Source organism: Suricata suricatta, chromosome 16 (genome assembly GCF_006229205.1).
Source record: "Suricata suricatta isolate VVHF042 chromosome 16, meerkat_22Aug2017_6uvM2_HiC, whole genome shotgun sequence".
NCBI classification, from domain to species: Eukaryota; Metazoa; Chordata; class Mammalia; order Carnivora; family Herpestidae; genus Suricata; species Suricata suricatta.
This window is the reverse complement of record NC_043715.1, coordinates 26,492,362-26,505,255: the sequence shown is the minus strand read 5'-3', so window position 1 is coordinate 26,505,255 and position 12,894 is coordinate 26,492,362. Positions and strand designations below refer to the sequence as shown.

Genomic DNA, 12,894 nt, shown 5'->3' with positions numbered 1-12,894 from the left:
TTTCCACATGAGGAAACTGAGACCCAGAAAAGGGAAGTGAACAGTTTGAGGTCACGCCTCCAGCTGGGAACAGAAACGAGACTGGAACTCAGAGCTCCCCAATCACTATCAGGGTTTTTGTGACCAGTTGAGATAAGGATCTAATAGGGAAAAGAGGGGAGAAAGGAGAGTGCCCACATAAAGACACCGGAATATGACGCAGGCCGCAGAGACTGGGCATCTCCAAGACCTTTGGGGCACCGAGTGTTACATTTAGTCACACAGGAATCCTCAGACTGTGAATTAGTCATATGTACCGGGCTGAAAGCAATAATATATAACCTAGAAAACAAATGGAGCAACACAGGGGGACTGACAGGTGCAGACGCTACCTTTCTGGCAGGTGGGGCCTGGGTTGTGCTGGTCTATGTCACCCGCGCAGACAGCATGCGCGGCACCCACAGCTGGGCGAGGAATACTGGTGCAGCCAGTGTTTATAGAGCACAGCCATGCTCCTGACGGATGCTGTGCCAGGCGCTAGGGGCACCGCAGGGAACAAAACAAAGTCTGCCCCCCGGGACGCTGATGTTCCCACAGCAAGTGCGGTGGGCCCACAGTCTTTTATTTTATTTTATTACTTGATTTTATTTTTAAAAAATTTTTAAACTTTTATTTATTTTTGAGAGTCAGAGAGAGACAGAACATGAATGGGGAAGGAGCAGAGAGAGAGGGAGACACAGAATCCGAAACAGGTTCCAGGCTCTGAGCTGTCAGCACAGAGCTGGACGCGGGGCTCAAACTCATGAACTGTGAGATCATGACCTAAGCTGAAGTCGGATGCTTAACCAACTGAGCCACCCAGGCGCGCCCCCCACCCTCGCAACAAGTCATTTTAGATGGTGACACCGACACAGGGCATGTGGTCAGAAAGGCCTCTCAGAGGATGGGGACTTTTGCTGAGAAGGGGGGATGGTGTGAGGGCTCCTGGATCAGGGGGCAGGGACCAGGAGAGTGGAAGGTGCAGTCAGGGGGAGCCTGGAAGAGGAGGAACTGGGAAGTGCCATGGGCAAGGAGTGCCTAGGTACAAGGCTGTCCTTTCTCTTGCAGTTAACCCGGTGTTTGACCCTGTGTTTGACCCAGCGGAGGCCAGCAAAGAAGCCAGCGCCAGCGGGGCCAGGCCATCTGTCTCAGGCACATGTCAGTCCCTACCTTACTTAGAGGCTTAAGGCGCACTCACCTCATGGGGCAGCTAGGGGTGGATCAGGAGGGAAGCTGGTCAAGGGCAGGAGGTCAAGGGCAGGAGGTGCTCAAGAACCTTGGGGGTGGGTAACTGGGGGCCAGAACAGGCGGACTTGGGCAATATTCAGCATCACAACCGTCCGCAGGAATTCAGTATCCTGACATTGTGGGAACCCACCAGCTGGCTCTGTGGCCCATGTCCAACCCTTCCAAGGGCACGTGGCCACTCTCAGATGTCACAGGCCGGGAGGAGAGGCTTAGGTGTCTCCTTCAGTCCCTTCCCACCGAGGCTCTGGGAGGGAGGGGAACGGCGCAGGAGCTGGGGGCCCCTGTGGGCATTTGTGAGGGGCACAGGGGGCTTTTAAAGAGAATGGTCCCTGCTCTCCAGTGCCCACCAGAATCCTGGGAGGGAGACACCAGGAGCGAGGGAGAGGCAGGTCCCAGCCCTGCATGTCTGGGACCCCTGCTCCTGGTCCACCTGCCTTAGAATCGGGTATGAGGGTCCCACTGTCAGGAGAGTCGTTGGTGGTGATCTGGGCCAGTCCCCACCATGCACACCCTGAGCAGGGTGCTCCGGCCTCTGTGTGCCCGGCCTGGGGGACAGCGCACCCACCTCACAGCGCAGCTGGTTCTGTTTTCAGACAGACGCAGGCATACGAACATGCACTGCTCTGAGGTGACCTGCCCCTCTGCTCCCGCAGTGGACCCCGAGGGCCTGGTGCGGGAGGAGCAGGCCAGCACCATCTTCCAGTCTGAGCAGGGCAAGAAGACCATAGACATCTACTGGCTATTTGACGACGGAGGTCAGTGCCCTGCCTGGACCCCAGCTCTCCTCGAGGCTGTCCTCCCTCCATAGCCACTCGGCAGGGCTCCTGGAGGGGCCTTGGGGCCCAGCAATGGGGAATAGGGGCCTTCGGGCCCACCTCTGGGCTTGGGGGAACCTGGCTGGGCCCCTCTCTGGGCCCCCAGATTTTCGGCTGTAAAATGGAGCAGTTTGCAGGAGGAGCTGAGGCTGGCATGGATGGAATGTGCAGACGAGATGGGCTTAGGGACCACAGGCACCTGCCATCGTTGGGGGAGATGGGCCAGTGCGCAGAAATGTGGTAGGAATGTTCTTCTGTCCCTGAAGAAAGATACCCTCTCCCACGTAGAAAGAAACTGTTTCCGCTCCAGTAGTGTGTATCCTATTGATGAAAGCTAGCAGAGAGAGAACGCTTACACTTGCCTGACATTGAGTGCTTGTGCAGGCTAACCTAACACAATCCCTAGGTAGGAACTAGTATGAGAGGCCTTTACAAATAAGGAAACTGAGGTATAGAGTGGTGAAGTAACTTGTCCAGGGTTAGGCAGTGATTAGTGACAGCTGGTCTTCGGCCTTATATGGAGAGATGACAAGGAAGGATAAGGGTTCCCATCCACTGGTCAAATCTTTTATTGACAAAAAATGCCAGCAATCCAGATTTTCACATGGAAAGCCCCCAATTATTATAAACATTTCTTTAGTGTTTATTTTTGAGAGAGAGAGACAGAGTGCAAGCGGGGGAGGGGCAGAGAAAGGGGGAGACACAGAATCTGAAGCAGGCTCCGTGCTCTGAGTTGTCAGCACAGAACCCAATACAGGGCTCGAACCCAAGAACTGTGAGATCATGCCCTGAGCCGAAGTCAGACGCTTAACCAACTGAGCCACCTAGGCACCCTAAAAAGCCTCCAATTATTAAATGTCAGCTCACTTATTTAAAAACATCATGCAGATGAGAAAGAATAAATCCTACCATTTGCAGCAACGTGGATGGAACTGGAGGGTATTATGCCGAGTGAAATAAGTCAGTCAGAGAAGACAAGTATCATATGTTTTCACTCATATGTGGATTTTGAGAAACTTAACAGAAGACCATAGGGGAAGGGAAAGGAAAAATAGAAACAGAGAGGGAGGGAGGCAAACCATAAGAAACTCTTAAATACAGAGAACAGTCTGAGGGTTGACGGGGAGGTGGGGGGGGAGGGGGGGAGGGGAAACTGTGTGATGGGCAGAGGGGAGAGCACTTGTTGGGATGAGCACTGGGTGTCAAATGTAAGCGATGAACCATGGGAATCTACCCCAAAACCCAAGAGCACGCTTTTCACACTGTATGTTAGCTGATTTGACAATAAATTTTATTTAAAAGTAAGTAAGTAAGTAAATAAATAAATAAATAAAAACATCATGCAGGCCAAATGACCTCCAGCCCACAGAGCCCTGCGTGCTGCTCTGGTTTAGTCTAGCACCGTCATTATACAGATGGGTAAACTGAGGTCCAGAGAGGGGAAGAGGTTTGCCAGTGGCAGAGCGGGGCAGGAACCCAGAGAGTGTCCTATCCTGAGAGCAATTCCCTCTTGATTTATGGGGACCCTCCTTGCCAGGCCTCACCCTCCTCATCCCCTATCTCCTCCACCGCAAGAAGAGATGGAGCAAATGCAGGATCCGTGTGTTCGTGGGTGGACAGATCAACAGGATGGACCAGGAGAGAAAGGCGTAAGTGGGGGTCGCTGGTCCAGGGCCATCCCAGCTTTCCCCAGATGTGCCCCACCCTGCACCCCCCTACGGGCACCACTGCTCCAGGCAGACTCCGCGCTCTCCGGTCACAGCAGTGGTGAGTGAGCTCTGGGCAGGAGCAGGCTTCAGTGTCCTGGCCACCATTTAATAAGCTGCAGGCACTCTAGGTCCAGCCATGACGGAGAGACAGGTGACTTTAGTGGCCAAGAGATGGGAAAGCAAATCCTACTGAATTTTCTTGGTGAGGAGTGACATTTAATTCTCCTCCAATCGTGTGGCTCATTCCACAGGAGAAGGGCTCTCTGCTGGGGAACCCATCCAATCTGTCTCAGTGACAAAGGACAGGCCTGGCTGGGAGTGGGGGTTGTGGAGGGGAACTTGGCTGGCAGCCGGCCTGAATTCAGCCATGGTGGCTTATTGGGGTTATCGATCGCCACTTTCCGGCAAGAGCTGCTGGTTTTCTTTTGAACGTTGCCACATGATGTTTCCTTTTAAGAGGCGGCTACGTAAGAATGTGAGTTGATTTAAGTTCAAAAGGAAGTCAAGGGTAAGGCAGGTAAACAGGTGTGCAGTCAGGCCGGTGGCTCCTGTGTGCCTAGAGTCGGCCATGGTTGTTTGAATGCAAGAGCAAGGTCACGTGAAAGGCTGTAGGATGGAAGACTGCTGGGCAGGGCAGACAGGTTGGGAATGATGGGCGGCTTGCTCAAGGTCCCGCAGTTAATTAGCAAAGAAAGAACTCGGCCCAACTCTGCAACGATCCCAGCCACGGTGCCCCAGGGTCGGGGCCCTGTGGCCTGTGCCGCCGTGGTCCTGCACCAGGACTACATCCCCACATCACCTTCTCAGTCGCCCTTGTGCCACTTAAGAGCGACCAGCAATCCCATATGGTTGTCCTCGTCCCTGCTGAGAGCTTCTGTACCGGAAGGCCCTTCTCAGCAGCGTCACGGAGAGCGTGGCTTGGAAAGAGCAGCATCTAGCTTCTCTGTGATTTCCAGAAGCCAGAAGCCAGAAGCCAGGAAGGGCTTTGCCAGCCCAGCTGCCACTTCCAGCCCTGAATGGAAGCCGGGCTCAGGGAGTTTAGTTGAGCTGAAGACCATGGCACTGTGGGGTCACGGGATATCCTGTATGGGAAGGTTGTGGAATGTCCTCTGCCTCCCAACTGTCCCTCCACCAGGCCAAGCCCTCTTCCTGCCTCCTTGTGACCCCAAGGTCGGGCTTGCGCTGCCTCCTTCACCCCCACACTGCACACCAACACCTCTGTCCCCAGCTCTGCTTCCTAAGTTCACTCCCAAGTTCAGGGACCAGCAGTGGCCCCTATCTGATCCTTAAGGTTTATCCCCACCTTTTGCCTCCCCCAGCTAGCTACTCACTGCTCCCACTTCACCTCTTGCACCCCCATGCTCTCACTCATTTGGACTTCCCACCCCCATGACCTCAAACCCTGCTAACTCGTTCTGGGGTATCCCCAAAGCCCTGCCTCGTCCAGGGATTCTGATGCAGTGGGTGGGCTAGAGCCAAGTCACGTATATTATTTAGAAAGCTCCAGTGTGGACACCACACCCCCTTCAAATGATCTTACACTGCCACAAACAGTAGTTGACGCCTCCTCCCCTGTTGAATGCAAAGCCAGTGCTATGTGGCTTGTTACTCCTGGTTCTGCATTTAGTTCGTGTGTGCCATCTCCGTCTCCTTAGCCCACCCTGTAATTTCCTGTGGTTTACCTTCCCGTCCCTTAGACCCTTGCTAAGGGTCCATGGAGCGGCAGTATCACATCACCTGGGGGCTTGTCAGAATGCAGAATCCCAGCCCCCAGCCCAGACCAGATGAACTGGACTCTGTATTGTGACAAGGTCCCCCACAGATATACAGACACATTAAAATGTAAGGTGTCTTCGTACAGAGATGGCCACCAGATACTTGGGGAAATCCTGCTCCACTACTTTTCCAATTGCTTGTCCCCATCTGACCTACTTTATCAATATTTGGCTCTTGTCCTGAATGCAAACTCCCTGAGCGCAGGGTTTAATCTGCTGTCTTCACTGCTCAGTGTCCTTAGTAGACAAAGCCACTGAATGGAAAAACGCATGTTTAAAAGTCTCCATCTTCCAGGATCATTTCTTTGCTGAGCAAGTTCCGACTGGGATTCCACGAAGTTCACGTCCTTCCCGACATCAACCAGAAGCCGCGGGCTGAGCAGTAAGTTCTCTGTGGGGACTTGCTTCCCGAGCAGAAGGAAGGTCCCCTGTGTGTGTTGCCCCTTGGTGCCCGGTGGGCCACAGCAGGCAGCCCCTAGACAGGGCTCGGGGGAGACAGAGGAAAGGTAGGACTTTGCGGCCGATTCATTTCCTGCCAGTGTTTCTTCCTTTGCATGTCAGAGCTCTGGGCTGGCCAGAAACACAGCTGGGCTGGAGGACGGTGAATGTTCACGTTTGTGCTTAGAGTGAGTGTTTACACGCTGGTACACGTCCCCCGTTCTGCCACTGGAGGGGAGGCAGGTGTTTCATCCTCAAGGGACCCCCCCCCCCAAACCTCCTCACGGGCCTGCGGGGGGCCTGCAGAGGGGGGTGTCTGGCTTTACACTTCCCACTGCTCACTACTCATAAATTTCTAAATTTTCTCCAGCACCCTGCATGTTTTCGTAAAGCAGGGGTCCTCAGACCTTGGCCTGTGTCAGAATCACAAGGAAGGGCTTATGACAACACAGCTTGCTGGGTCCCCCTCCCCCGCCCCGCCCCAAGATTCTGAGTCGGCAGATCTGGGTTAGTGCCTGAGAATCTGCATCACTAATAAGCTCTCAGCTGCTGGGCCAGGCACCCCACTTTGAGAACCACTGTCTTAAAGACAGTCTTGAGTCGATATCCAAAAATGCTGGATTAGGGGTGCCTGGGTGGCTCAGTCGGTTAAGCGTCCAACATCGTTCAGGTCATGATCTCGTGGTTAGTGAGTTAGAACCCCCCATCTAGCTCTGTGCTGACAGCTCAGAGCCTGGAGCCTGCTTAGGATTTTGTGTCTCCCTCTCTCTCCGCCCCTCCTCCGCTCACCCTCTGTCTCTCTCTGTCTCAAAAATAAACACTCAAAAATTTCTTTTAAATGCTAGATTCATGACTTCTGCCTACTCTTGGCTTCTGAGCTCTAGACCTTGACCTTTTCATGAGGTCTCAGCTCTAATTTAAGTTCCTGAAAAAGGAACTATGACTTGGCCCAGCTTAGCCCTTCCTGCCAAGCCATGGTAGAGGTTGCTGCAAAGCCTATTTCTTGGCTACCTTTGCTCCAGTTGGCCATGGCCAGGGGTGGCAACGTCACATGCCCAGAAGCACATGGCTGGAGGGCAGGGGCCGTGGTAGAGGCGAATCCCAGAACTGAAGTTACAAAGGCCCTGAGGCGGGAATGTGGTAGCTACAGCCCCTGATGTTATTTATATGAACACACTGGTGCTTGGAGTGGGGCGAACATTGAAGAGTCTGGGCTACAGCTCTTCCCACCCCTGCAACAGCAAGGACACAGACTTTAAGCAAACCCCTGTGTGAACCTGTTGCTAGGCTTAATGGTGGAGCAGAAGGGATGATTATTTACTTGCTCAATGATTCAGTTTCATATTCTGAGACGAAGACATTTACAATAGAGTTTGCTTTCTGTAAATCAGTCTAACTCAGGTTTCCCAGAACTCCTACTCCTTAGTGTAAAGTAAGGTCCATCCAACCTCTTACTTCTCCCTTATATTCCCCATGACCTAGAGAGGGAAGGAAATTGAGAGAAGAAAGGAGCTAGGCAGGGGTGATGGGCATATGGCCCTTACTGAGTGTTGGGGCAGAGGTGAGTGGTCACAGCTCTGGCCGCCAGGGTTTACTCCGGCCCGAGAGCAGGCTAGAGGAAGTCGGGAGCCACCAGAACGCAGCACAGACTGACCAGAACACACGAGACAATGCAGCCGTCTGTGTTGGCAAAGCTTTGAGAAAAGCCTTGAGCAGAGACACCGGGATACCCTTCGAGTCTGAGAGCAAAAGCACGCAAACCCCATCCAGCAGCCCGGGTCTTTAAAACCTTCGCCTTGTCCCCTCTCTGCCTCCACCTCCTGGCCCACTGTCCCCTCCTTCGCACAGCCCAACTTCTCCAAAGAGATTTATGCCCTTCGTGGCCACTTCCTCACGGAAATCGGCCTCGCCAGTGTCACTGCTGCCCTCCGCACCACCGAGTCCATGGAACCCACTCCTGTCCTCATCTTTCTCTGCCTCGCCACTGCATTGGACACAGCAATCCTTCCTGAAGCAGTTCTTCCGGCTTCAGAGACATCACCCTTGACAGGACGCCTCCTGCTTTAGTGATCCTTCTTTCCAGTTTTAATTGCTGGCTATTGCTCCTTTACCTGACTTAAACTTGTCAGCATCCTTCAGATTGGGCCCTGAGATTTTTTTCCTCTTGACTCTGTCCCCCGTGTGAGCTCATCCAGCCACATGGCTTCAGGTGGCTTCATCTGAATGCTGCCCAGTCCAAATGTCCATTTTGAATCATGTAAGTCAAGTCACAGAACAGCCTGCACCAGCTTGCCGTCTCACGGCAAGTCACGAAGGCCTGCCGGATCTGGGCCCCCCACTTTCCCCTGCACTCACCTTGCTGCGGCCATGCTGGCTCCTCCGTTGCTCCGCAAACAGACCGAACACACTGCTGCCTCAGGGTCTTTGCACCTTCAGTTCTGTGTGCTTCAGCACCCGCTGGCCTGTGAAGAGCTGGCTTCAGGACAGGCATCCTTTGGCTTCAGGGAGGCGTTCCCCGCCCCGAATATTTCCTGTCCTGGTACTCGGTTTGCGCCTTCAGGAAACTTTCCCTCTATATTGTCCTATTGATGGCCCAGCAGACTGTGGGCTCCCTAGATAGGGGACCTTGTGGGGTTTGTTCCCTGGCCTGTAGCATGAAGCCTGGCACATGATAGTGCTCAGGAGAAGCCCGGGCACCAGACAGGTGGGTGGAGGTGGATCCCAAGGCGGTCAATGTGCACAGCTTGCGGAAGGTTGGTTGAATGCCAGGCCCAGGTTCAGGGCTGATTTCTACAGGAAGCTGCTTTGATGTGAACCTCAGTGGCAGAATGGGCTCAGCCTATGAAGTGTGTGCCTTTGGGGCCCATCTCCATCTCCCTTGGGGGACCTGGTTCCCATGGAAACCGGGCCATCTCACCTGGCCTCACCTGCTCTCTCTGACCGTAGCATCAAGCGGTTTGAGGACATGATCGCACCCTTCCGCCTGAATGACGGCTTCAAGGATGAGGCTGCCGTCACCGAGATGAGGCAGGACTGCCCGTGGAAGATCTCAGATGAGGAGATTAACAAGAACAGAGTCAAGGTACCGGAGACAGAAGGGCCTTGCGGGGGATGGGGGTCAAGGCACTCCTCTGGGTCAGGGCCATGTGGCTTATCTGTCCTGAGCTTTGTTTCTTTCTTTTTTTTCAAGTTTATTTATTTTGAGAGAGAGCAAGCAAGAGAGTGGGAGAGGGGAAGAGAGAGAGAGAGGGAGAGAATCCCAAGCAGGCTGTGCACTGTCAGCATACAGCCCGATGTGGGGCTGGAACCCATGAACTGTGAGATCATGATCTGAGCTGATATCAAGAGTCTGATGGTTAACCCACTGAGCTACCCAGGCACCCCGTGTTCTGAACTTTCTTAACCCTCTTCTTGACCCGCCTCCTCCACCGTGCCCCAGCCTCTGTGGTATCCTCAAGCCACAGGTGCTCAGTAGCTTAGTCGTAGAACTCAGAACCATTCTTAGCATGAGAGTCTGGTCCTCCTGCCCATTTGAGTCCCCCCGGCCATGGCAATGGACTGGCCGGAGCTCTCCCTCTCTGCTCTATGGCTGGTGGGAGAGATTCCTGAGACAGGTGGCGAAGGTCAAGGCTGACCTTGTGCTGTGGGCCTAAAAAGCTGCCTGATGGGTTCCCTTAGCCTTGGACCCCATCCTGCATGCAGCGTAAAACCATGGGTGCCCCTACCCAGACAGCATCTTCCAGAGTCTTTCAAGGCCTACAGGAAAGTGTGGCTGCTGTGGCCACTTGTGGTGGCCAAGCTGTGGGAGGAGGGAGGGGACCTAGGAATCACAGTTCTGCTCCCTGTGTGCTCTGGGTCAGTGGTCCCCCTGCCCCCACTTTGCCCCTCAGAGGACACGTGGCAAACTCTGGGAACTGGCAAACTCACCTTGCTCCGGCCATGCTAGAGCCACGGCTCCTCAAACAGACCAAACACCCTGCTGCCTCAGGGCCTTTGCACCTTCAGGTCTGTGTGCTTCAGCTTCAACTTTTGGTTGTCACCACTGGAGGATGGGATTGCTAATGTCACTTAGAGAGTAGAGGCCTGGGATGCTGTTAACCATCCTACCACCCACGGGACAGTTCCCGCAAGGAAGAATTACTCCTCATGGATGCCACTAGTGCAGGGTCTGGAGTCCGGGATCTCAGTGAACTCACTGCCCCCATAGTTTTCCGTTCTTTAGGGTGTCCTCCCACGATCAGACTCTTGAGTATCAATCATTTCTGAACAATCTGGAGACAGGTCTGGGGGTGGGAGGGAGCCTCCAACCCAACCTCACATAAGCTTTGGGGAATTCTGATCTGTCACAGGCCTGAGGGCCTGTCCCAGAGGGCTCGCAACTCCTTGGGAAACGCTGGAGAAAGCGTAGTGTCCCAGGAAGGCTCTGGCCCGGCCTGATATGGCGGAGGAGGTGGCACCTTCCTCCTCTGCTCTGACTCTATCTTATCAAGAGCCTTCCGCATGCCAGGACCTCGGCTTGGTGCTTTTGTATGGGTCGCCGCTCTCAACACCGCCCACCTTCCCCTGGGGAGGGGATCATTTCACCCATTTTGCAGTGAAGACAGTGAAGCCCAGGGAGCCCATGTGCCTTGCCCGGGGTCTCTCTGCGGCGAGCTCTCAGGGCTGAGATTTGGACCCATCTCCCTCCACACCACAGAAGGTGCTCGCTCCCCCGGCGATGCCCCCCCGGCCGTGGTAATAAGGTCCAGTGAGGAAAAGCCACAGAGGGCTTCTCAAGGTGAACTTGGCACTCGGTGACTCTGAGAGTCCCCTTCCGTCTCAGGGGAAAGAGTGTCTGTAATAGCTTAGGGGGAACAACGCATGCTTGTGGTGTGAATGTTAAAAGAGTCCTGTGGGCTTGGCGGGGACCTCTCCCGAGGACGCGGGCAGTGACCACGTGGCTTGTCTTGGCCCCAGTCCCTTCGGCAGGTGAGGCTGAATGAGATCCTGCTGGATTCCTCTCAGGACGCCGCGCTGGTGGTCATGTAAGTAGTCCCCAGTGGGAGGGGAGGCCTGTCGCAGAGGCCCAGGCGTCCACTCTGGGAAGGGATCCAGAGGTGCTCAGCTCAGGTGGCCTCAGGACCGAGCCCTCCTGTGAGGCAGAAGGGCCTGGAGCTCCAGTAAACGCAGCCCGGGGTGGGGGTGGGGGCTCCTTAGCGCATGCCTCGGCCTGCGTCCCCTGTGCCCCCTCGCCTGACAGTCAGCTGGCAGACATCCAGGGCCTCACTCCTCCCAGGCCTCGCCGACTCCCCTGAACACGGTTTTCCCTCGTCCGCCACCTCTTCCTGCCAAACTCAGCTTGGCAAAGGGGATCCAGCCCCTTCCAGAAGAAAATCAGTTCCTGGTTGTTTGGGCATCACCCAGCCCTTCTTGGCCATTGGCCAACCCCCGACTGATGTGGGTTGGCAGCGGAAGTTGAGGCTCGCTGTTCCAGGCTCCATGCCTGGCAGTCTCTCCGGCTCCCGTTGCCGCTGCCTGTGTCCGTTATGAGCTGCTTCTGAGCGTGTGGAAGGCGAGGCGAAAGGCGGCAGGGGCGCAGAGGGGCTCAGGGTGGCTCTGTTCTCTCAGAGCCCAGGAGGAAGAGCATGGTCAGCCAAGCCCTCTGGACACCCTCCCCGAGAGAAGCCCAGGGCCCAGGGAGTGGGGCTATCTGGCCAGGCGGGTGGCTGGCCTGGCTCATGTTTCCTGAGGGCTAGCCGCCTGGGAATCCGTCCGGGACAGCCCAGAAGCCTGCTGAGCCTGTTTTTTCATGTCCTGAAGCCAGGACCACACGCTGTTTGCAGGCCCCAGTGCAAAACGAAAATGTGGGGCCCCCTTGTTCAAACATTATTAAGGATGGCAAGACAGCAGGAGCAGAGGATTAAACTCAGCCGGGGACCCTTCCAGGGGCTTGGGCTACCCGCCCATGCGGCTGACTCTGCTGGAACAGTGCTCCCTGAGGCTGGTAGGGAGATCACTTTTTGTACAAAGTGCTTTGTGTTTCTTTGATGTGGGAACTGTGATAAGAGAAAGACCTGGGTTTATCTGTGAGCCTCTGGCCAACACCCAGCAGAGAATGTTCCAGGGCAAGGTCGGACTAGGCTGTGGACCGGGTCAGAGGGCAAGACAGTGGGCATGGCTGCATCCTGGGATGACTCCCGGGAACTTTCTTCGGGTGTGGCACCTGGTGTGTGCAAAGTCACCTCTTCACGAGTGCCACCTGCGTTCAGAGAAGCAGGATTGATTTATTTTTTTGCAATGTTTACTTATTTATTTTGAGAGAGAAAGAGAGAAAGCAAGCATGAGCAGGGGAAGGGCAGAAGAGAGGGAGAGAGAGAATCCCAAGCAGACTCTGTGCTGACAGCGCAGAGCCCAGTGCGGGGTTTGAACTCAGGAGCCAGATCACGACCTGAGCAGAACACAAGAGCTGGAGGCTTAACCGACACAGCCACGGGTGCCCCCTGAGCAGGTTTTTTTTTGCATTTTGTCTCTGCTGTCATTAGCTCACTGCATGGCCCTGGGCAAGTAGTCCTACTTCTCTGTGTCTCCGTCTCCCTGAAGACAGAGAAGAGTTAAACCTAATCATTTCCAAGGCTTCGCTCTAACATGCTGTGATTTCTAAGTTTGTTTGCCACTAAAATGAGTCTGTCTCTCAAGACACAAGATGAGAAATTTCACCCTGGGAGAGGAGCCCCTGCTGATACCTCCTCCCACCCCCTCGCCTGTCCCCTGGACCTCAGAGGGAGAGCCAGTCCCCCGCTTTGTGGGATTAGCTGATATGAATAATCACGGGTCCAATCACCTTAAGAAGATGCCTGCCCATGGTGTCCTATCACATGGGACCAGCGACATCTGCTGCGCAAGGGGCTCTGG

At 54.7% G+C, this 12,894-nt stretch overlaps 1 protein-coding gene across 1 annotated transcript in view; it reads left to right on the top strand.

Annotated features, from left to right (window-relative positions):
• SLC12A3 (solute carrier family 12 member 3) overlaps nucleotides 1-11,059 on the top strand; it is a 30,863-nt gene extending 19,804 nt beyond the window's left edge. The window contains exons 20-25 of the mRNA XM_029925147.1: nucleotides 1,087-1,176; nucleotides 1,920-2,021; nucleotides 3,619-3,730; nucleotides 5,861-5,947; nucleotides 8,950-9,085; nucleotides 10,960-11,059. Coding sequence (XP_029781007.1) covers nucleotides 1,087-1,176; nucleotides 1,920-2,021; nucleotides 3,619-3,730; nucleotides 5,861-5,947; nucleotides 8,950-9,085; nucleotides 10,960-11,031 — 599 coding nt within the window. The 3' untranslated portion in view covers nucleotides 11,032-11,059. The remainder of the gene's footprint in view (nucleotides 1-1,086; nucleotides 1,177-1,919; nucleotides 2,022-3,618; nucleotides 3,731-5,860; nucleotides 5,948-8,949; nucleotides 9,086-10,959) is intronic.
• Nucleotides 11,060-12,894: the final 1,835 nt, after the last annotated feature.